This window comes from Abrus precatorius, unplaced genomic scaffold (genome assembly GCF_003935025.1).
Source record: "Abrus precatorius isolate BTA unplaced genomic scaffold, Abrus_2018 Scaffold10, whole genome shotgun sequence".
Taxonomy (NCBI): Eukaryota; Viridiplantae; Streptophyta; class Magnoliopsida; order Fabales; family Fabaceae; genus Abrus; species Abrus precatorius.
The window spans coordinates 18,271,861-18,296,737 of record NW_020874292.1 but is presented as its reverse complement, the minus strand read 5'-3'; the positions used below and the strand labels follow the sequence as shown (position 1 = coordinate 18,296,737).

Genomic DNA, 24,877 nt, shown 5'->3' with positions numbered 1-24,877 from the left:
TTTTCACACTTACTACTTAGTATAGAGTGAAAAATTGACCAATTCAACTGTTAAATAATTTGATATTAAATTTGACATAATTTAAACATTTATAAATGTGAAAAAGTTAATGTTTATGTATGTTAAAAATATTACCCATTAAAACAAAGTAATGCAGTGAAATACCTATTAATTTTATTTTTTATGAAATTTTATAATCTTGTATTTTATAAAAAATAATTAATTATCGTAAATATTGAAGTTTGATACTTGATTTGAATAGATGCTGAATTGATCCACGTATGAAAAAACCTATAGACAACCTCTTCTTGGATGAATGGGAAAGAAAGCCAAGAAGTCTACCAATAGTACCGCATGAATCAATTTCTTGAAAGGTAATAACACAAATATATTTCCTTCATTGCAACATAAAGTATTCACACAACAGAATGTAACAAGGAAGAGAAACGAAGGAAAATGAAGCGGAAGGCACTCACAGTCACACTGTGTCAACTAAAGCCGACAAAAAAGAAAAACCTAGCAATCTACCACATATGATACTATCTAGAAGGAAAACGAAGCACTCGTGTTAATTTCCAGCTCAGTGTAATACCTCAAGCATCTGCAACTCAATAGGGAATCCAGCAAACTGAATCTACATATTTTGCACCTTAACAGAACAACTACTATGCCCCTTGAAGATTGATTGATTCAGGGATCAAATCTCACTAAAGTAGCTTTGGCTCAACCTTAGCCTATCCTAGCCTCCCCAAACCAGGTCCTGCTCAGGCCTCCTTTGTAACCAAGAAAAAGAAAAAAGGACCAAGAGAACCAAAAGAGCAAAAAGGAAAAAAGAAAAAAGAACACTTAATAGAAAAAAATAAAACCCACCCATTTCATCATAAAGATAGAGGTAAAATCCTAACCTCTAGCTAACAATACATCCAAATTATTGGAATGGGCATTGGATGAAGAATCCCCCAATTTAGTTGTTCTTCTCACAGTTGCGTTGCTGTGAACTCTATTTTCTTGTCCATATGGATGCTCATGATTGGTTACCTGATGTAAATGAAGCAAAGCAATCATGCTAACCGCAACCAAAGCAGCATTGCCCACTATTCCACCCATATGATCCAATCCAAGTGCTTTCTTCACAAAATTGAAACTTGAGACAAAAACATTGATACGGATATTAGATCTCTTCGCTTTCTGAGTCACAAAATTCTCAGCAGAACCGTTTGGTTGTCCATAAAGAATTTCAGGTGCGACAAGGCAGCTTGCATCATGTACATTTCCAACAAAAGCAAGAGCTTCTTCAATGACTTTATATTTTTTACCACGGTGCTCTGCCAGTCTCATTGCAAGAACAATTCTGCTCTGTTCTAGACGTGCAATTGCAGCATCTCTCTCAACGCGCTGCTGAGTTTGAATAGTCTACAAACCACAGAATGAAGTTCCAATTTGAAAGTCACATTAAAAAATAAGCAACATATGGATACTAGTAAAAAGTTAAGCATGCAATTAACTGACTAATAAAACTTCTCAAGCTCCAGAAGAAACTAGAGGAAAGATAACGCCTACTGCACATCCATACACTTTTGGATCATTTTATGCATTAAATTTCTGCTAATAAACCAAACCAGTTAATTTAACTGAGTCAACCTGTTATATAAACCTGCCTTCCCATGGAACAATGATTTCCTTTTATTATTTTGTCCTTAATTTGAGCCAACTTTTATGAATATGAGGGCTCCCTATCATCTTGACTGATAATGTATTAGGGTTATTCAAGTAGTTTGAGTCATTTCATGTTTGCTATGTCAGGAGTGTTTATGGGTGTTAGAATGTTTAAGAGTTCTTTATGCCAGGTTTTTTTGCCCACATCATTCCTATTTCAACTTCACAAATCCCAGGCCACAACAATCCATTTTCTCACCAAAATCTAGCCAGTTTCATTGCATGACAGCCTTCCGACATGTAACCATTTTTCAGTCTCTTTCTCAGAAAAAGGAAATTTGCCATTAGATTGAGAGGGCACCTAAATAGCAAAGAGGTGAAACATAATCACCAAAACCTCACCCACAAAAGCACCTCACAACTCCAGACTCACTAGGGACAGCACAACCACTGACCAAGTTGCCTCCTTCTGTTGTCTAGATCCCCAATTTCATTCTCTAGTTTCCACCATTTCTTGGTATAAATATGCTGTGTTAGTGTTAGTGATACGGACCCATTAATAAACCGAGCAAATGGCCCAGAATTGGGCACATTTATACTAGGAGGAATATGAGATTACAGGCAAGAGGGGGGGGGGGGGGGAGGGCGTAGAATATATAGAGAGGAGAGAGAGAAATTAGTGACAGAATAAGATATAAACAAAAGTATTCTGTTGCCTGCAGAGTGGCTCTCAGTTCTGGGAGTTGGGAGAGTTCTTTTTCTGTTACTCTTCATACTTCCCTACTTCCCTATACACATATACTATACCGTCATGAAGAAATCTCCACTAATACAGAATTTAGATTTTAAGTTGTGTTTCTCTGTATTTATCATATGTCACCATGTTTGTTTTTGCTCCTGTCTGTTTGACCTTGTTCCTGTGTGGCAAGCTTGCTCCTACCACAGTATTGTGGCTACAGTTAGATCTTTTGGCTCTCTTTCTACATACTTTGGTGCATTTTGGCTCTGCTTCCATCTGTTTTTGAATGCCCACCTCTGTTTGATTCTGTTCTCTAATTCTCTAAAATCAAGAAGCTATTTTTTGAGCCCATTTGAGACATGTTCAAGCTAACTTCAGCCTGACATTTCCAACAAATTTCCAAAGGTTTTGGCTGGTTTAAGCGGGTACTGGTCTACGCACAAACCCCATCAATCCAAACCAATAACAAAATAATAGGTTGATTTGGATAATTATTGGATAGGTTTGGGTTTAAAAGGAAAAATCCAATTTTAATTGTTTGGCTATCGGATTTAAACATGAAAATCAAACAACCCAGACCAAGCCAATATATATGAAAAAATTAAGATTTATGTGACTATATGATAGATTTTTTATTTTTTATCAAAAGAACACTACTCAATATTAATGTGACTATTAGTATTGTATTTGATTATATTGAAACATTGTTAATACCATAATTCATTGGATTATGGTAAATTTTAGATTTCTTTAAATCTGTGCTAATATTTAATAGTTTTTGTAGATCTTTCCTATATATATATATTCATATTTTTTATTTTTTAATAGAAAATAATAACCCAATAATTCAACCCAAACCAATTATTTTTAATTGGTTTGAACATTATTTTTCCTTAAACCCAAACTGACCCGGTCCAAGTACACACCATTTAATTAGGTTTGGGCATTGTCGATGATTTATAGGGACTTTATTCTGATTGCTGTTCCCAAAGTGTACCTTCCAAAGCTCTACATTGGCCATCAAACATCCTAGCTAGCTCCTTTTGGTCTGACTGTTTGCCATTTAATCCATCTTTTCATTGTGTTATCTTTAATTCTTTCCAACAAAGATAATTTCATTTTTTTTTCAGGATGCCTAATTTTTCATTGTTGTATTTCCAGCCATGGTTTATGTAGCTTATGTGATAATTTTAGGTTATTTTCTGACTTTAATTTTGATAGACTGTCAATCTTTTTCACACTGAGAACCAAATAACATCCTAAATATTTTTAATGTAGTTATCACAAAAGTCCAATTTTCAATAATATAGCAATGCATGATTGGTTGACAATGAGTCAATGCATTCTAATGAAATCCATTTTCTTTAGAGGTGTTTATTTGTAACAAGATAAGAGAAAAGTTAGCTTCAGCTTGATGGGAATTGTTAGAATATTAGAGCTATTTATTTAAGTGTTACAAGGTGTTAATTATCTTATAGGGCAAAGCTTGTTCACTTAACCTACATTAGCAGTATAAATAGGAGCACTTGTGATTTGTAATATTGGCATTTACCTGCCACTTGTTAATATATCTCTCTCCCTCTTATTAGACAGCAGTTTAATTTTTCCTATTGCCCTGAACTCATTGGTTCAATGCCACAGAACCAACAATATGATACTGTGATTTTCATAACATGGAATATTGTACCCTGATTATCACAACTCATAAGTTTACTGCATATTCCATAATCCATTGGATTGAACCCCAAGACCTAATCCTACAGTGCCGTTTCTGGCAAATACCTTATGACACAGATCATTCGAAGCCCATTGTTCAACTTCAATCCATTTACATCAGTGAAATGCTGAAACTTAGAATGATTAATTCAAACATACTAGTATGACAATTAGTGCAAGCGATGAGATCATAATTTAACTAACCTTAACTATGTTAGAGTATCTAATTTAGGATTACAATGGAAAACACCCCTAGACTACTAAGTATTAACAGCTGAAAACCATTGTCTGATTAATCAGTAATTAATTTTCATAATAAAAATGTTTTATTTTTCATTTACAACTCATTAGATTGTGGAGAGAAAGAAAATTGAAAACATGTACGAACTCTCTCACACACATGAAAATCAAAACCATCATTTGTCCTATTGGATAAGATTTTCAAACCATCTATCGTTTTATATAATTTTCTAGCACTAGGACAAAAGAAACTGAGAGTGCAAGTCAAGAGATGAAAAAAAGCAGTGTATAGACAAGTCATAGGCTAAAGTAAAGATTGGTAGTAAATGCTAACAGAAAGGAAGTTCAAAATTGGGAAGAGCCAAATAACATATGAAACCCTACAGTGAATGGTCAGGACTGGGGAACAATGATAACAGATTCAAAACCTTTGGAAGAGGTAACTATCCATAAACAATATCATTGCACCCAAAAAAACAAAAAATCCATAAACAAATTCATCAAAACACTTGAATGCAACTAGACCTAGAAAGACACTAGAATGCAAAACACTTTTTTATTGTTGCTTTACTTTTCTATAATCTAAACTCATTAATCAAATCTGATTCTTCACATGCTTCTTCTTCCTTTTGGTTCCCCAGGTCTCAGGATCAAAACTTGAGCACATTTTACAGCAAACGCTTCATTTTTAATTTCCCATACAATAAATGCTATTTAACCCTAGAGCATTGGTGTACTCGATAGAACTCTCAAATGTATTATATGAAATAAAAGAAATTGTATTGATTAAAATGCAATTTACAGAACAAATATTCTAGTAGTGATAAATCCTAACCAGCCTAGAACCCATGGCTTCTCCAGAGTAATGTTTTATGCATTCTCTGCCTAGCTAAACAGCTTAACAAACTATTGCTACGCTGCCTCTCCTGTATCCCCACTCTCTCCTTATATATCCCATCACATGCTACACACACTTATCCAATTACAGCCAACTTACACATTTTATTTACTTGGGCCTAGGCCCTTTTTCTTGGTTCCTATCAGTATCCTATTGATTCATCTCTCTTGTTTGAAGCATGTATGTTTTTGACATTGACACTTTTCAAACACTCCTCATTATGTGTCTAATTAAAAGAATATTTTTTGTCAGCTTGGACACTTGAGTAGACACTTTAATATAGATGGACACAACTATTATCAAACAAAATTTTTTAATTAAACTTTAATAAACATAGCTTAAAATATAATGTAAAATATAAAAAATGATGCTTTTTAATTTTTTTAAAAAATATTTATATAGAGTCAGGATCTATTGACAGCAGATGTCAAACTTGTAACACTTACAACTTTTAATAACTTTTTACAAAATGTGAGATTGACCAATCAAATCATTTGTTTGAAGGGTCTTATTAAGTAGATTAACTTTATAAAATTTTATACAAAAAAAAAACTTTAAAAAAGTAGATAAACTTGTTAAGGGTATTATGTTTTTAAAATATAAGTGAATATCAAATTTTGGATAACATACCTACAAATATTCAAATTGTGTGAAAATCGATATACATGATTATGAAGATTTAATGGTTGGATTGATCAATTTTGCATTCTATGAAAAGTTATTAAGAGATATAAGTATCTAAGTTTGACACCTCGTGTCAATGGATTATGTTTTAGACGTTAGCCATATTGGAGTGTTTGTGTTGTCTCTGGTATGTGTTAGAGTCTGTGCTTTGTAGGGTGTATCTATTAAAATTTAAGAGGGTTAACTATTCCCTCACCATCTGCACACTTACACTTACTTCCTAACCAACCACCGCTGAAGAACTTGGTTCTCCTAAAACAAGGTCTTAGATTCAAAGCATTAGTAGAGCTTTGCTCCCTATGGCCTTTACATGAATTGGTCAAGGTCCAAACAGGCTTTCAAATACCAAATGTATAAGACTAATTTTTACAACAACATCAATAAAGCCTTACTTCACTAGGTAAGATTGGCTGCATAAATCATATGAAACCACTGAACACAATCAAAATCAAAATTTTCAGAGATATTATTTAACAATATTTTGTCTTGTACATAAATAAATAAATAAATAAATAATCATTCACAGTTTTGCGCATCCTGTGCTTTCTTTGCCTCAACGAGACACTCAAACTAAAACATAAGGTCCATTAAAAATCGCACACACCAAACCGTTAACATGTCCAGTTCTCGTGCCACAAAAATTGCGAGAAACAAGAGTACAATAACAAAAAACAGCCATTAACATTCAATTTCATCAAAATTTCAAGCTACAACACAGCAGCCATTCGATTAAAATACCATAAAAATAGTTCCACGCCCATTAGAAGCAAGCCACAAACAAAAGGAGTGTAAAAACAGCTTCATTATGATGAATTATGAAGCAAATTAAAAAAGGCTCACATGGAAGAACTCAAGCTGGTCTTCGAGATTCTCGAGAGCGGTTCTGATGGCATTGAGACTCTTGGCTTCGCGAACGGCAGAGTCGTCATCGTCGTCGACGGGTCTAAAGTCCTTGACGAAGACGAAACCGGAACGGTCATCGACGGAGTTAGTGTTGTGAATGTGAGAAGAGTTTTTGAGGGTTTTGACGGAAGTGAGAAAGTGGGATCTAGAAATGGAGTGAATAGCGTCGCTGAGCTTGTCGTGAAGATCCCAAATTTTCTCAAGAATCGCTTCGATTTCTTCCATCTGCATATTCCATTTCATTTTCGGTGGGGCGAATGAAATGGAGCCAAGTTATAGCACCACAGATTTAAACCCCTCCATCCTTCAACACTTCTAAACTGCTGCAATAATTAATATTTAGTGTGCCTCCACTCCCACGAAAGGAATTTGGGTCTCAACGTCTTGTCGTTTATGTAGCTGTTACTTTTTTTTTTTTTTTTTTAATATAATTAGTATTTAATTTAATGTTACTTCGTTTTGGAAACAAATACATACCTACCATGACAACGAATGAATATGAATAATTAGTGTTTTGAATACACTTGGCTTCCAGAGTAGTTTTTGTCGGTAATTGAAAAATTAAAATTAAAAAAACATGCTTCCTTGCCTTTGAAAGATATTTTGGGTTTCCACTTCATGTCGTTTACACGTACGGCAGTTACTGTGTTTTTAAAACGTAATGTTTTCCTAAAACAATTTAAAGGGATTCACGTATGAAAATCCTTGGTGATAATTATTAAAACTGTAAACTGTTAAAATGAACCAATTAAAAACACCCGTGGTAACTCTTTAAGCTGAACGTAAGTTATTTATATTCAAATTATTTTTAAGGTGAACCAAGAAACTAGTTAACTTAACCCATTGAGTCGGTAAGTTAACTCACTACACAAAAAAATAAAAAAAACCTTAAAAATATTTTAAAATATACTATTATATTTAATAAAAGAATTACAATTACTTTACCTTATTTAATAGTTAGCTTATAAACAAACTATATACCAATGAATCATAAAATAGCAAATTTAACGTAAGATAGTTTATACAGTTTAAAAAAATAATTAATAGCTTGTATAATGCACAAGTATTTAATTTTAATAAATATATATATATATATATAATTTAATAATTCAAAATTTTTTATAAATAATTATATATATATATATATATATGTAATAAAATTATTTGAAAGATTAGTTTTTTTTAAGAAAATAATTTAACTTAACTTTATGATAACAAAAAGTAAGATTTTCTATTTAAAATAAAAAAAAACTGTAAAAATGTCATTTTTAAAAAAAAATTAAATATGTTCAAAATCAACTTAAAACATAAATTGCATAAGGATTAGGTAATTTGTAAATATTACATGTCATACTAGGCTAATGTGATTTACATTTGAGCACACCATATGCTACTTGTAAGGACGACCGAGTTATCTTACAAGTTGTCCAGGGTTAATGCAACTTATTATTAATACATAACTCATTAACTTGATGCAACTTATGAATTAGCATGATTGTACTATTATAATAAGTACATGGCATGCTCGTTGGAAAACTAGAATACAAGTCATTTTATCTTAGTACGATTTTCATTATAATAGAGAAGTTACAAATACTATAGAGAATATTACTTTCATAGTGAAAGACTGATTTGCATTGATATCTATTCAACTATAATTTTTTCCCATTTACAAAGCAGCATATTCCACCATGCAATGCATATTTATACCAACTCCAAGAATGTAGAAGAGTCTGACAACTATTATTCTTAACAACATTAAACTTGTAAATATGACATAATGACCGCTACAAAGATGCTAGATTTGGAGATCCCCAACTAAGAGTACTTGTGCAAATCACTTAGATAAGTAGTCATTTAAGATAAACCTTAGCACCCAATTTGTCACCAAACAAAAAATCACCAGATGCTTGCATATAATATGTTCAAGTATAACATAATATTGTTTCCAAATTTGCTCAATGTCATATCGCATTTATAAAATCTTGTTCAATCATTTCTGCATCTACCAACAATTAGTCTGTCTACTTGCAACTCTAATTAGAATGTCATATATGCACTAATGAATATCTTATCATAGTCATAATACCTGATAAGTGTCAAAATCTAGCTATTTTTAGGTAAGGTTATTGATGATTTATACTTAGTAAAAAAAAATACACAAACTGAATCAAATAAACTAACTTATATTAAACCATCAAACAATATTACAACCTACTAAATTAACAAATTAAACTAATCTAAGTAAAAATTAAATTTAGTTTAAGTAAACAAAAGTTTAATAAATTGTATTTTTTAAAATTTATTTAACTACTCAGTATAAATCAACTATTAGTTCGTGCAACCTTACACAGATGTGCTCATTATCATTATAACAATTAAAATTTTTTAGCTCCATAACAATTGAAAGTTTCTAATTCCATAATTTATTGTATGTTTTATACAATTGAATCAAAATAAGTTGCATTAAATTCTCTTTTATACAAAAGACAAGCACGCCTTGTGCTTATTAGTAGTGCGATTATGCTAATACATAAGTCACATCTCCTTGAAATGGCTTGTGTATTAATAATAAGTTTTATTAAGATTGAACGACTTGTAATTAGTCATGATCATATATACTCCCTGTAGTATGAGGCATGCTTGACGACAAATCACTCAAACTTGGTGCAACTTATGTAAAATTTACGATTCAACCTACGCCTATGTAATTTATAACGTTATAAATTACATTCCATATTTACAATTCTTAAAAGAAATATTTTTAAAGTATTTTATTTTAAATAAAAAAATTCTAAATAATATGTATCAAAAGGATAAAATTTTAATAAAATTAAAATAATTTTAAAATATAATATTTTTAAAATAATAATTAATTATTATGAGTTTATATATAAACAAAGATAATTGTAAATTTTTTTAAAAGTTTATAAAAAGTAATAAAAGAAAGTTAAGTAACAATTTTTATCTTTAAAATTTATAACTAAATTAAAAAATAAATAAAAATAAAATTATTATATGAGAAAAATTGTATAATTTACACATATTTTTAAGTTATTTTAATATTAAAAAATAGAAGAGAAAAACTCTAGTAAATATTTCACTTTTCATTCAGAAGAGTGAATTAGAATAAACTCATGTTGTCTCAAGTGAGCCAGCAACTGTAATGATTAACAATATTAATCTTACATTTTTAATATACATGAAAGTAATTAAATTCAACTCAGATAAGGAACTTTAATCCATCATACAAAATAATAACATACATACAACTGTTGACTATATATACAACCAGTGAGAAGTAGAAAAAAAAATAAAAATACATGGAACAGTAAAGCACGAAAACCACTGAAATTGTGAATAAAGTAAGATGTTCTGCTTGAACACAAACACCACATCAACAACAATAGGCGAGAATTTGAACGTGCGACACAGTGAATAGAGCAATCGAACAAGTAAACCGGATGAGCACAGAGACGCCAACAAAGTTGCTGCAATATGCAGTGAATAGAGATGCGATGGTAAAGTAGGCGAGCACAAAGACACGATCGTGATCAGAGAGGAAGAATTGGCTTTTATGAGTTACCTTTGGAGTATACAATGCTCGATAGAATGAGAAAAAATTGTTTTTTTTCTTTTTATTTTTTTAACCGGAGAGATCAGAAAGAGAGGAAGAGGAAGAGCATTGAAACGTGCAACAGCACTAGATTGGTTGAGACTGAAAAAGCGGGAGTGAGAGAGAGGGAGAGAGAGAGAGAGAGAGAGAGGTTTATTACTTATTAGAATTAGGAGGTTGTTGCAGTGACATTAGAACTTGGAAGAGGGGAGAGATTGGAGGAACGAAGGTGGGGGTAGGAAGGGTGGAGTTGAGATTGCAACATTCTAACCAGACCGTTGCTTGGATAAAGCAGTGAGGTTGCTCTTGCCTTGGTTCAGTTCTCCATTATTTTAGTCATCCTAACTATCCATATATGGAGAAAACAAAATTCAAGTAACTATATCCAGCTATATGCGAATGCTCCTCAGGTAATGCATCTTTGTCTTTCTTAATTTCATTGAAATTCGTCTAAGCAAAATTTCATCAAACTTTTGAATTTTTGTTTAAGTAAATTTAAATTTGTTTAAGCAAATCTGAAATTAAACATGCAAGAAATGATTTGAATCTCAATTGCTTACAATTTTTTGTTTTTAGATTTAGAATGAAGTAGGAGAAATGTTCACTTCTCAGTTCTCACATCTCACAGGAAATTTAAGTAAAGTTCTTATAAGACTTAATTAAGTACTTATACTTACAAAATTTTTGATTTTTATAAAATATTTTGTTGGAATATATATAGTTTCTGATTTTTTAAATTTATTAAAAATTAGTCTTTATTTTTAATTGAGTTCTGATAAGTATTTTTATAGTGCATTACAAATTAACTTGATAACTAAAACTATTATATTGGAGGAACATAACCTATTGGCCCTCCAAATAATGAGGGGTGCTCACAATTAGATTTGTAGAATCATATGAATATTTTTCAGGGTATTGTCCTTAATCGCAAGATAGTGAAATTTTTATTCAATTTATGAATTTCTTGTCATATTTTTTAACTTCTTATGTTGGTAATAATAAAACATGATACAGTATCAGTTGCAGCTGTGCCAGAAAGTAAGAGACAACCTTAGAGTTAGCTAGCAAATATTATTTTTCAATTGACATGTACTCTTCTTGAGCACATTATGTTGACCCTAAGTAAACTTTATATGTTATGTTACATTGACTTTATTAAGCTTTATATTTTCTTCTTAGTAATTCTCATTTCTAATCATGAAATTGAAGATTTTCTAATATTAATTTTGAAAGTTTTTATCTTGAAACTTTCTAACAAGTTTTTATCGTGAATGATAGTACCAACATATCTAGTCTGCACTCATAGAGTAAGAACATAAAGTTATTAATCTATTTATTCAATTTTTTAAGGATGGATTAGATTCTTCTCAGCAAAAGTCAGCCACAGAGGCTCTCCTCTTCCAATAAATTAAGCAACCATTTCCTTTTAAATCTACGTTCTTGAAATCGTGTAAGTTGCACTGCATCGTGTTTGTATGCTTCTGCAATTGCGTTTCTTAATTGGTCATAAAAACCAAATAGGAATATTTTAATAATTTTCTAGGAAACTAATAACCTTACATCCATCGAATTTAAACCGAACCTAAGTACCGTAGCATCTGTTGCATATAGTACATATCGCATGGCTTCTTTAATCACAGCCATATTCATGCGCCCTTAAAGCTCGCTATCTTGTACACTAATTTACGGCTGAGATAACTGAAAACTAAGAGCTGTCTATTATCAAAAGATTTAGAAAGATGTGTGGTGTACTTATTTGTCAAAATAATAAGAATACAAATACAAATACAAATTTGAAAGGTGTTGTTAAGAAACATGGTTTAGAAGAAAAAAATAAATATTTAGTTAAGTGAAAGGTAAGAGTTTATTGAATATAAATGGTAAATCGTATTATTAATAATTATGTCTACTCTGTTATTCTTTTAAACTTTTTTTATGAATCAAAATTTAAAACTTATAGTATCAAACTCTTTATTTTTATTAACTTATTTTGTTTCTTGAAAACACAAAGTATTAATCATAGTATCCACCATTTTTAATAACTTTTATGTCAAAATACTAATATTTTATGAACTAAACTAAAATAGACAGTCTTAGACTAACTTCTTTATTCAGATAAATATAATGACACTTATTCATTTAACACTACATCTTAAAAATAATTTGAATAACTCTAACAATGTTAAGTGTTTAGATTGTACATTTAAATGTTTTTTTGATATACAAAGTTATAAGTTTGAACATTTACAGTTTTTAATAACTTTTTTGTAAAATAAAAAATTAATTTAATTATTAATTTAAAAATTCTTATCAAAATTTATAATATCAATCTTGAATTTTATAATTTGACATATAATGTAAACCCATACATACTCACACTCTATATAATTACAAATAGTTAATATCTTTTTATACCTCGGTTAGAGTATGGCTTTTTAATTAACAAAATTTTGGCTTGTCAAAAAATGATACACGTCCTTTGTTTAATTACAGAGTAGTCTAATAAATAGTCAATATTTAATTCGTAAAAAGTCAATTACAAATAGAAATTAAAAGCTGTTTGGTTGGCATTACTTATATTTTACAGCTTTGTAACAATAAAAGGGAAGGATTATTTTGCAATAATTTTTTATATTTATATATATCGCACTCATTCTCGTGAGAGCATTGTATTTGTACACAATCATAGTTTGCCATTCGGTATTAACGTTGGTGTCCCATTCACTTCATTTGGATGCTAAAATACAACGTGCGCGTACAAGCAACTAAAAACGAAACAGTAAGTACTATACTCGCTGTCACTAGCTAGTAATCAAACGAAACTCGAAATTGTTTAAGATCCCCAATAAGAATATCCTTCATAGTTGATCAATGCAAGGGGAATATCCCCCAAAGCTATCAATGCCAACAATTTTTCTCGTTCCCATCTCCTATGCTTAGGTGTAAACGTCCATCGCTATATCCTCAATCCATCTCCAATTCCCTTAGGCAATAACTTTTATATATATATATATATATATATATATATATATATATATATATATATACACACATAAGAGGAACAAACACATAACCGGCAAACCCACTCGAGAAATTAACTAAACACACGACGTCGTTTAAAATGGCGTTAGAAGTGCTGGAGGCCCTTGATTCAGCGCGCACACAATGGTACCACGTGACGGCCATAGTGATTGCTGGGATGGGCTTTTTCACCGACGCTTACGACCTCTTTTGCATCTCCACAGTTTCAAAGCTCTTAGGTCGTTTATATTACTTCGACCCAAGCACATCAAAACCAGGGAAGCTTCCAACGGCGGTCAACAACTTTGTCATTGGTGTTGCTCTCGTTGGAACACTCACTGGCCAATTAGTCTTTGGCTGGCTTGGTGACAAACTGGGCCGAAAGAAGGTGTACGGAATCACTCTGATTCTCATGGTCGTCTGCGCCTTAGGTTCTGGCTTATCTTTCGGCTCAACGGCTAAGTCCGTCATGGGAACACTTTGTTTCTTCAGATTCTGGCTTGGCTTCGGCATCGGCGGAGACTACCCTCTCTCAGCCACCATCATGTCCGAATACGCCAACAAGAGGACACGTGGTGCTTTCATAGCCGCGGTGTTCGCTATGCAAGGAGTGGGAATTATATTCGCGGGATTGGTCTCAATGATCCTCTCAGGGATTTTCAAGTCCTATTTTCAGGCTCCGATATTCAAAGAAAACGCCGTTTTGTCGACGCAACCCGAGGGTGACCTTTTGTGGCGGTTGGTGCTAATGATTGGAGCAGTGCCTGCAATGTTGACTTATTACTGGCGAATGAAGATGCCCGAAACGGGGCGTTACACCGCTATCATAGAGGGGAATGCTAAGCAAGCCGCTGCGGATATGGCAAGAGTTTTGGACATTGAAATCCAAGCAGAACAAGACAAGTTGGCTGACTTTAAAGCTGCGAATAATTACCCTATTTGGTCAAACGAGTTTTTTCAACGTCACGGGCGTCACCTTATCGGAACGATGAGTTCTTGGTTCTTGTTAGACATCGCTTTCTATAGTCAGAATCTGACTCAAAAGGATATTTTCCCAGCGATGGGGCTTATTGCTTCGGACACAAACATGAATGCTTTGGAAGAAGTGTTCCAAACATCACGTGCCATGTTCGTGATTGCTTTGCTTGGGACCTTTCCTGGTTATTGGTTCACCGTTTTCTTTATTGAGAAGATTGGGCGATACAAGATCCAACTCATTGGGTTTTTCATGATGTCGTTTTTCATGTTTGTTATAGGTGTCAAGTATGATTACCTTAAAAACGACAACAAAAACATGTTCGCTCTTCTTTATGGGCTCACGTTCTTCTTTGCCAATTTTGGCCCGAACAGCACAACCTTCGTGCTGCCCGCGGAGTTGTTCCCAACGCGCGTGAGATCCACCTGCCACGCGCTCAGCGCTGCGGCGGGGAAGGCAGGGGCCATGGTGGGGGTTTTTGGGATTCAGAGTTACACTTTGAACGGTGATTTGCATAAGATTCGAAAGGCAATGATGATTCTGGCGGTGACTAATTTGTTAGGGTTTTTCTGTTCGTTTTTGGTTACTGAAACGAAGGGACGGTCACTGGAAGAAATTTCAGGCGAGGATGCGAAAGAGAGTGAACTCACACCAACGCCGAATAATAGAATTGCGGTGACTCGTGAGGGATCGCGAACGACGGAAACAATGTGAAGTGAATTCAATTACGTGTATGCATGCATGAGCACCAAACTATACATGTGGTAGTCAAGTTTTTTTTACAGTAATATAAGAATCAAATAAAATAATAATGGGGCCAAAATCTATGCTTTTTGGTGCCTAATGTTGTAGATGTTCTACTACAAATAAGAGCAGCTCAGTGTTTGTGAGATCATTGAAGACACAAGGAATGAGAGTATATATATTAATTAAAAGATGATGTTTTGTGTCCCTATTCCTCTTCGTCTCAGTCTCTCCCTACCAAAAAAAACAAAAAATCCCCCTATCTTGTAATAATTTATGCTTTAATAAATTCAGTATTTTATTGGAATGTTATTGTAATTTTTTTTTTGTTCTTTAGAAATTGAAATGTTGTATATGTTCTGCATCATCTTAAATCTCCCAACATATATAGATAATTTCAAATATGATGCGTCAAGCTAGCATGTAGCGTTAAATTTCATTTGCTAGCAATTAGTAAGAGGATATTAAAGAAATTAAATAGTATAAATTTTAAAAATATATTTATTTTGTTCAAAAAGAATGATTAATATGTTGATTTTAGTGACATCAATCTAAAAGAGCCGATTGATTTGTTTTCTTGTCCTTGAATCCATATAATTTTCAAATGGATTAGTCGCAATTAATTTAATGATATAGAGCTTAGTGTTGAAACCGTAGAAATTAATACCATTGACTATATTTCTTGTAAGTTAACGCTTCGCCTGGATGATAACGAAGTAAGAAAGAACGAATGAAAAATCGGAGGGTGATAATTATAACACAAAACTTTGCTTCATCTTTCAATATTTTCTTATTTAGAGGATCTTTTGGTGTTAATGTAGTATTTATCCTAAAGATGATTAACATAGATGTACGAGATTTGATAAACGATGGTGGAATGATAGCGATTGTTAGGTATTTACAATGGAGAAGAAGACAAAATAAAATAATTGGTTAGAAATAACTTGCAGGCAATTAAAGAGATTTTTAGTGATGATTTAAAAATTTTAAATAATGATTTACCATTAAAATTATATATATATATATATATATATTAATAAGAAAAAAATATTATCCAAAACACTATTATTTTAAAAAAATTTAGTTAAGTTAAAATACACAACCAAGTTAAGAAATTATTTTTCTTTGAAAAATAATTTAGAGAACTAAATTGAATAAACAAATTGAAGCCAAATTAAAACTTCACTTAAATTTTGAAGGAAAAAATATAATTTAGCCTGTTTTAACTATATGACAGATTATATTGACACTTGCTAAAATTTAACTATATTTTATTTTATACATTATTTTGACCTCCCGTATAATTATATAAAACATTAGATAAATGATGTATTGTTGAGATAAATAAACAATATTGTATTGTTAATTTGTTATATGAATTAAAAAATATTTATATAGAATAAAAAAAGAGATATTAAATAAAATTTCATTAAACCTCAGTAACTTTAAACTTCAAATAAAAAATATATAATTTAGCCTATTTTAAGCTATAGGTCAAATTACATTTACACTTGCTAAAATTTAACTAAATTTAACTCATTGTGTTTAGTTTTTTTTTTTTATTATTTTGACCTCCCTTAATTCATATAATTATGTAAAAAAATATAAAAAAATGTATTATTGATATAGATATAAAATATTATATTGTTATATAAGTTAAAAATATTTGTATAAAATGAAAGAGATATTAAATAAAATTTCATTAAACCTCAATAAATGTACTGAGACAATTCTTTTACCCGAGAAAAGACATAATGTTACCGTCATATATAATGCCAATCGCCCTCCTAACGATAAGTTTCTGAAGTGATATTTTGCTATTGGGATTTTGTTTCTTAGCCAAGGCTAGAATTGTTATTCACTTTGGACGAAATTTGAAACATAGTCCTGCCCGCGTAAAGGAATGTTTTTTTTTTTTTTTCTTAAATTACTCTTAAAATCTTATCACGTGTAAAAGAGCATATGCTCCTTATTTTGTATATACAGTAAAATTTATTATTATTTTTTTAAGGATGGCGAAATATGAAATGCAATGTCAAGATCATATATAAGGAAGTACCGAATGGTGTTTTGATTCTTTCAATTTTTATTTATTTATTTTGCGTTTACTGCTCTTTATGAATACTAAAAAGAATTAGAATGAATCGCAGGATAAATAAGAACTGAATATTCGAAATGAGACTATCCTTGGAGCAAGAGAAGAAGTTACACAAGATGAATGGGTCCAATAAAAAAAATCTCTTCCCCTTTGGTACTTGTGACATGTCCTTGAAATTATAAGGCCATGTAGCCCTCACTATACTTTAGGACATATGTCATGGCTTGTAGGTCCCTTAATGAATGAGGTAGGTCAGTACCAAGGCCACCAACATCAGGACATACGCTATCGCTTGGTCAATTGAGGTTCCTGCAAACAACATTTTAGTAGCAACTCATTATAACAAAATTACATTTAATCCAGATTTATGTCATCATGTGCATAAATTGATTTTAATTTATAATATCTTTCTTTCTTACAAGTATTTTGGTAAACAAACTAGATCTAAATCGGGTAAAGTGCGAAAAGTCTCAAGATTATTAAAAGAAAGAACGAAGCAATTCTTAAACAGAAACACAAGATTTAAGACATAAGATGAATAAGTTGAATGAATTGTGTGGAATTGTAACGATAATCTGAAAGAAATTACCATCGCTGGTGGGAGCAGGAGCCGGAGCAGGGGATTGTGCAGAAGCCATTGACATAAGGACAGCAAAAACGAGAGCAAGAAAGAGAGCCACCCTGCATGAAGCGCTTGAAACGGCCATTTCTTTGTTTCTCTTTTGTCTCTCTCTCCTTATCCTTCTCTCTTAATTTTGCAAACTTGAAGAGAGAAAGAAAAAGGAGAGAGAAATCCAAATAACAAAAAACTGAGAGCGAGGATATTGTGCGGGTGGTGAATACGACGATCCATCAGCTTCCTTTTATAAGGGTATTGTATGTATTGTATTGTAAAGTTTCAAAGCAAAGCCAGCCACGTTTAGATGTAAAATGAGAGGTGCGCCCGCACGTTTTGGAGGACCCATTAAGGCATTAACCAATTTGAGCTTTCCAATATTCCTTTCTTTCGTTTTTCTTTTTCTTCTTTTCCCTATAATTTGATGCCTTGGTTCTATGTTTACTATTTTGTATCCTTGTAATGTGTCATTGATTTCTAGCTGTACTCAGGAGACACAGACAAATTCCTCATATGTCTAATTATTGCCATGAACTCTTCCCCCTTTTTTTTGCCTTTGACTAGAACAGAATTTCAATAATGAAAATAATTTCTATCGTTAATTAAAATTGTCTGAAGGTTGAATACAAAATAAATTTAATTTTGATATACTCACTGCAAAAAATAAGTTTTGGCTTGTACAATAATGTGTTCTTCCATTGTTTAATAAATTTAACATTTTCTTTTCATTGCGATCAAATTCGTCGAAGGAAACATATAATAATAGCGATAGTATAAAAAATTGTATATTAATGGTGCATTAATAAAATTAAACAATTATGAGTAAATTAAATCTTATTTGAAATGCTTAGTAAGTAAATTACCTTTTTACTAGCAGTGTTGTTTTTTGTATCTTCAATGAAATATTATTCCCTTTGAGAAGGAGTTGTGGCGATCACATATCCATGTTACTAATGAACATAACCTATTTTGGATCTCTTGTTTTTGTTGGGGGGCTGGAATGAAATACAGTTAAACTTATTGGAGAGGAACCTAGGGTATATAAGTTTTCTCATTCAATCCTTTATGTTATTTTTCTGTTTAACTCTAAATCCGATTTCCTTGTGATTATCAATCATTCATACGAATACTATTAATATCCAATAGCCATGCAATATTAATATTCTTTTCTTTAAATTAACATTCTCAATGGTCATGCAAGACATCAATTTGAGAAAGCTTAAGGAACCTATGAACTTATTAATTTAATAACGGTTATAAGAGAAAGATTGGTTTAGTCCACCTAATCATTTGTCTCGTTTTACCCTATAGATCTATTAATTAACCGAAGTAAGGTTGCCTGACGATATAATTAATTAGGACTAAGAGAGAAGCACAATAAGATAAAATATAATCACGAAACAAAAATCAAATTTAGATTCAAACTTCAAAACTCCATAAATTCATGAATAATAGTTCCCATAGCCCTAGCTATGGACTTAGTTACTCATGCTAAAGAAAAGAACTAAAACAATCATAAAAAAAGTTATAAAGAAAAGAAAACTAGAATGAGATGAGGTACCGGTCTTCAAGTACGATCGCTTGAAGCTCCAAATCTCACCAAGCATGTGCCAAGGATCCCGTGCAAGAGAAAAGAGACAAGAAGTGTATCCGAAAGCCAAAGACTAGATGTAAAAACGGTCTCCTTTACGATGCCTGAGATCTCCTTTTAATAGGGTTTGAAAACCCTAAAGACTCTTGATAATTGGGTTTCTCGCAGATGAGCACGGCCGTACAGGGCCTTAAGCACGACTGTGCATGGGCTCGAAGCACCCTCGTGCTTGTTGAAAGGGTCTGGGCATGCTGACTGTTGCGAAGCTCTAATCTTCTATCAATTTGGGCCCAAAACACACCCAAAGTATACTTGCAGCATCTTTATACCAAACTGTATAATTAATATATAAATTAGTGTGAGCACCAAATAAAATAAAGGTCAAATATGAATATATGAGCTGTAAAATAGGGCCTAATTACAGACTTATCAACTCCCCCATACTTATCTATTTGCTTGTCCTTAAGCAAAGTGCTGGTTAAGAGAATAACATAATAAATTGAAACATAATACCACACAAGGAACCTGAGATGAAGGGAATAAAAAGAGTAACAAGAGTAATATCACCGAGCATAAGCAATCAAAAGGACTCCTAATTAGAATATTATATTTTCATACTTTTCACTTAAATATCAAACTGAGGTACTCTACTTTTCTCTCTCACTAAGGGACAAAATAAGATATCACTCAGTTCTCCTAGAGAAAAGTGAACTACCATAGGCTTGACTATGAACTGACTCTCCACTAAATAAATTAAATGCATGTAAAAAAATCATGAGGTCTTTTTCAGGTTATAATAATTGAGGTGAGATAAATGAAAGGAAGGGGATATACAAAGGGGTAATAAATTATAAAAATTATAAACATCCCCTAAGTTTACAAATGAAGCTCTTGGAGTAATTTTTATATTTTTATATATAAACAATATCTTTACTCTTTTCTTCTTTCAATCATATATAACCTTTTTTCTTTTCTATTTTTCATACTTTTCTTTCTTTCCTTTTGCACATGAGAAATATAGAGGAGAATTTATCAAACAATTCAACAACTCAATTGCTCCATTCATAAACTCAAGGTCATCAATTTTTTTTATAAATTTAATGCAAGGGACCAAGAAGATCAATAAAGCTCAAAGTAAGCAACTAGTTGTATCTCAAACATGCTAATGGCCAAAAATAAAAATCCTATTATGCCTCAATCACATTAAAACATGCAATTAAAAGGAGAAGTCTTAAGTCGGTTCTAAGTCAAGTTCTAGAGTACAAATCCTAAGGAGATAATCACACAGATCAATAAGGAAAATGGTACAATTAATTAGATTAAGATAAGAATCTCCTTTAAGGCTCAAAACTCACATTTGTGGGTAAAGTTTAATGTAGAGCATAAAAGTAAGGAACTTAGCTAATTATTAGTTTCCAAATGAAAGTATAATGCCAATAATAATCACTCAACATGCTCTTCTATCTGGAAAAATTAGGTTCCATGAAGGAAACAATTTTAAATTATCATAAAAAAATAGCATAGACACTTTACTCAAGAACATGCAAAACAATTATATAATCAGGAACTACTCCCACATACTTAAAGCAAAACATTATCCTCAATGTTTGAAAGCAATCAAATTAAAAGCATGCAAAGAGGGCAATTGAATAAAAAGGAAAGAGGTTCCCTGATAATTCTTGGCGCGATGACTTCGGGTGAGGGAGCACGGCCACGCTGAAATCTTAAGCATGCCCATGCTTATGATGTAAAGCTTCTTTCACAACTACGACTAAATGCATGGCTGTGTATGGGATGAGCACAGGCGTGCTTTCAGATCATAGCTCAAAAGTGTGTGCGGGAACAAATTTTTTAATATGCTTATTCTTTATTCTAAAAATAAAATAACAATAGAAAAATTAAAATAAACAAAAAAAATAAAATTTAAATAAAATAAAAGACACAGGTTGTGATCGATTGGATTTTTATAACATTATTTTCTCTAATTCCTAGCTCATTAATCCTCTTTTGTGCCTAATTGGTTGAATTGAATCATTTTATGATGTTTGAATTTTATTTAGGCTTTATTTAATTTTTCCAGTATTTGGCAAATTCTGATACTGTTTGATCAATTGGATTTTTATAACATTATTTCCTCTAATTCCTAGCTCATTAATCCTCTTTTGTGCCTAATTGGTTGAATTGGATCATTTTATGATGTTTGAATTTTATTTAGGCTTTATTTAATTTTTCCAGTATTTGGCAAATTCTGATACTGTTTTGGTTTCTGGACCATATCTTGAGTTGTAGAAATCTTTTCATTGTGATTCTTGATTTGTAGAAAAGTTAAGAGAAAGGTGCACAATTCCTATGCAGAGGTCAGAAACCAATTCTGATGATAAGAAGCTGAAACTGGGCCTGAAAAAAGTCAGAATGCTACAGTCGTGGATCCTGAGCAAGGTGCAGTATTTTGGCCATATCTCAGTCCACAGACATCCGATTAAGCCCATTCTAGTGACGTTTTGAAGCTGACATCCAAGGCTACAATTGTCCTTCAGGACACGAACCAAAAAGAGGCCGTTTTCATAGCCTAACAAATGGAACAAAGTGACAAATGAAATTTTGAATTTAATTTTTTGGCTCTTCTCTTCTCTTCTCTTCTCTCTCTCGCTCTCTCTCCCCTTTACGAATTATTTCCCTCCATCCATGGAGGCTTAGATTTCCATCTAATTCAAGGATTAAAAGGGACGTGACACTCTTGAGGATTGGTTTCGCAATTTATTCAATAACAAATTCGGTTCCATCTCTTCCTTCTTTCTCCTCTTGCTAATTATGATTTCGAATTGAAGTTCTTCGTTTGGATTGATAATTGTGCAGTTGTTTGATTACATATTATTCGGTTGATGTATGTAATTAGTTATTGAAGGAGTGTGAATTAGATTTTCAGGTTTGAGATCTAAGATTAATGGCATTGGTGAATTAAATTAACACAAATCAATTAGGTTCTAGAGATTTCTGAACTTTGAGCTAATTGTGTGTTAATCGAATGAATGAGGGTTCTTGTGTGAATGCTTAATTTGAATTGAGGTTTCATTCAAATTTAATATTAATCACTAATTTGTTGGTTGATGCATCTCCTTGGAATCTGGTGATAGAGTGGTCGTAGTTCTTCTAAATTCTTGGATTAGAGTTTTAATTCTTGTTAACTTTTGATTCTAATTAGTGTTATTCTATAAATCAAACCCCCTTTAATTTTATAATCGTATAACGTTATCATCATTGGGAGACAACTCGGATTGCACCTCTTACTACATAATTTTTATGCAATTCGATTTTTATTAATTTGTCTGAGTGCGACACTCGTGATCAGGTTGTCTCTTGGAGCGCTTGTTTAACATCACGAGCCTGACATTCCTGTTAAATCATGGTGGGAAGAAAGTTTGAGTCTCAGAGGTGACTCCCTTGATATGCAATTGTCTCCCCAGCAGCTTTGCCTCCCCAACACCTATTACATCAGAAAAATTATTCATAAGATGAAGATTAAAATAAAGAGAAGAAAATTTAAGCTTTGAATTAGGAGGCTTATTAATGGATGGTTTAAGCTTTTGTCTTTTCTTCTTCTTATATTGCTTCCTCCTTGGCCTTCTTCTTGTGGTTCTATGCTTCACATAAATTGGAGGAGGAGAAACAACATCTAAAGTGCTCACCAAGTGACAAGACTCTTGGCTAGAAGGGTACTTTAAAGAATTGAAAACTTGAAATACAACTTCCTCATCATCTAGCCTCAATGTGAGCTTCCCTTCTTGTATGTCTATGATGGCCCTAGCAGTGGCCAAGAACGGTCTCCCTAGTATGATGGGGACATCATCATCTTCCTTCATGTCAAGTACCACAAAGTCAGCAGGAAATATAAACTCCCCAACTTTTACAAGTACGTTCTCCATTATGCCTTTGGGGTATGTGATCGACCTATCTGTCAGCTGAAGTGACATAGAGGTCGGCTTAGGTTTATGCATTCCAAGCTTCCTGCAAACAGAATAAGGCATAAGATTAATACTTGCTCCTAAATCACATAAAGCCTTATCAATATGAGTTTTTCCAATTGTGCAAGGAATAGTAAAACTCCCTGGGTCCTTAAGCTTAGGTGGAAGCTTTTTAAGGACTAGCTGAGCACTCTTGGGTGAGCTTACAGTTTCATGTGCTCTCAACTTTCTTTTATTGGTCAAAATCTCCTTTAAAAAATTAGCATATTTGGGCATTTTGGAGATCGCATCAATGAAAGGCATATTGATGTGCACTTTGCTCAATAAGTCTAAAAACTTGTCGAACTCTTCATCATAAGGAGGGTGACCTTGTAGCTGATGTGAGAAAGGTATCTTAGGCTCATAGGGCCTTGGTTGAATAAGAGGCTCTTCCTTCTTTTCTTTTTCGAGCTCCTCGCTTGAAGCACGGTCTTGCTTATAGTGATGCATGGCCGTGCTTTTATCACTGTCATGGGCGTGCTTGTATAAACACAGTCGTGCTTCTATTGTAACAAGGGCGTGTTTATCAGTAAGCACAGGTGTGCATGTAGAATTAGCATGGGCGTGCTTCTTAACAAGCATGAGCGTGCATGTGCCTTTGTTCTACGATTCTTGTAATTTCTTTCCACTTCTTAGGGTGATGGCGTTGCATTGTTCCCTTGGATTAGGTTCAGGTTGAGATGACAATGTTCCCATCACTCTTTGACTCAGAAGGTTCGTAATTTGCTCCAATTGTGCACTCATCTTAGAAGAGTTGGCTTGTATTTTAGATTTGACCTCTACGAACTTCTTATTAGTTTTCTCAATATGTTGGTCTAATTTGGATTCAAGCTCTATCATCCTCTTATCAGAGTAATGCACATATTGCATCATCTGTTCTTGAAAGTTAGACCGAGATCTAGGAGCTTCTTTTTCTTCTGGTCTTGTTCCCTGACTTTGCATATGAGGAGGGTGATAAACACTTGAATTTTGGTTTCCAAAGTCATTCTCCCAAGAATTAGGAAGATTACTCTTCCACCCCGAACTGTGATTGCCCATGAAATTTGCCTCTTCTTGCTTAAATTCTGGGTTTACAGGAGCTCTTACAGGTTGGTCTTGAACCTTCATTAAAGATTCTAGTTGCTTTGCAAGGGCTGCCATTTGGTTCATTAGTGGACTGCTGCTCTCTACTTGGTAAACTGAGGCAGTCTCTTTCCTCTTGATGTCGTAAGAGTCAGCGGTGTGCCACTGAAAGCTAGAAGATATTATCTCATCTATTAACTTGTATGCATCATTTGAATCTTTTCTTATAAGGGACCCTCCTGTTGCGGCATCAATCGTAGCCCTGGTGGTGATTGATAGGCCACTATAAAAGATTTGCACCTGTCTCCACGTCAAA

At 32.7% G+C, this 24,877-nt stretch overlaps 2 protein-coding genes across 2 annotated transcripts; one reads left to right on the top strand and one right to left on the bottom strand.

Annotated features, from left to right (window-relative positions):
* Positions 1–370: 370 nt before the first annotated feature.
* Positions 371–7,196, bottom strand: LOC113852618 (plastid division protein PDV1). Its single transcript, XM_027482933.1, has 2 exons — positions 6,774–7,196; positions 371–1,413 (listed from the first exon to the last, which is right to left on the bottom strand). Exons 1-2 carry the CDS (start codon positions 7,077–7,079, stop codon positions 901–903), a joined length of 819 nt encoding a protein of 272 aa, XP_027338734.1. The 5' UTR covers positions 7,080–7,196; the 3' UTR covers positions 371–900.
* A 6,377-nt stretch (positions 7,197–13,573) lies between these two features.
* Positions 13,574–15,163, top strand: LOC113846199 (inorganic phosphate transporter 1-11-like). The gene has a single exon (XM_027474194.1). It carries the CDS (start codon positions 13,574–13,576, stop codon positions 15,161–15,163), a length of 1,590 nt encoding a protein of 529 aa, XP_027329995.1.
* Positions 15,164–24,877: the final 9,714 nt, after the last annotated feature.

Bases quoted from the DNA above. Each gene is read 5' to 3' on its own strand.
- LOC113846199 (XM_027474194.1), top strand. From the start codon at position 13,574: ATGGCGTTAGAAGTGCTGGAGGCCCTTGATTCAGCGCGCACACAATGG.
- LOC113852618 (XM_027482933.1), bottom strand. From the start codon at position 7,079: ATGAAATGGAATATGCAGATGGAAGAAATCGAAGCGATTCTTGAGAAA. The intron at 1,414-6,773 runs GTGAGCCTTTTT...TGTGGTTTGTAG, and splicing joins ACCAGCTTGAGTTCTTCCAT to ACTATTCAAACTCAGCAGCG.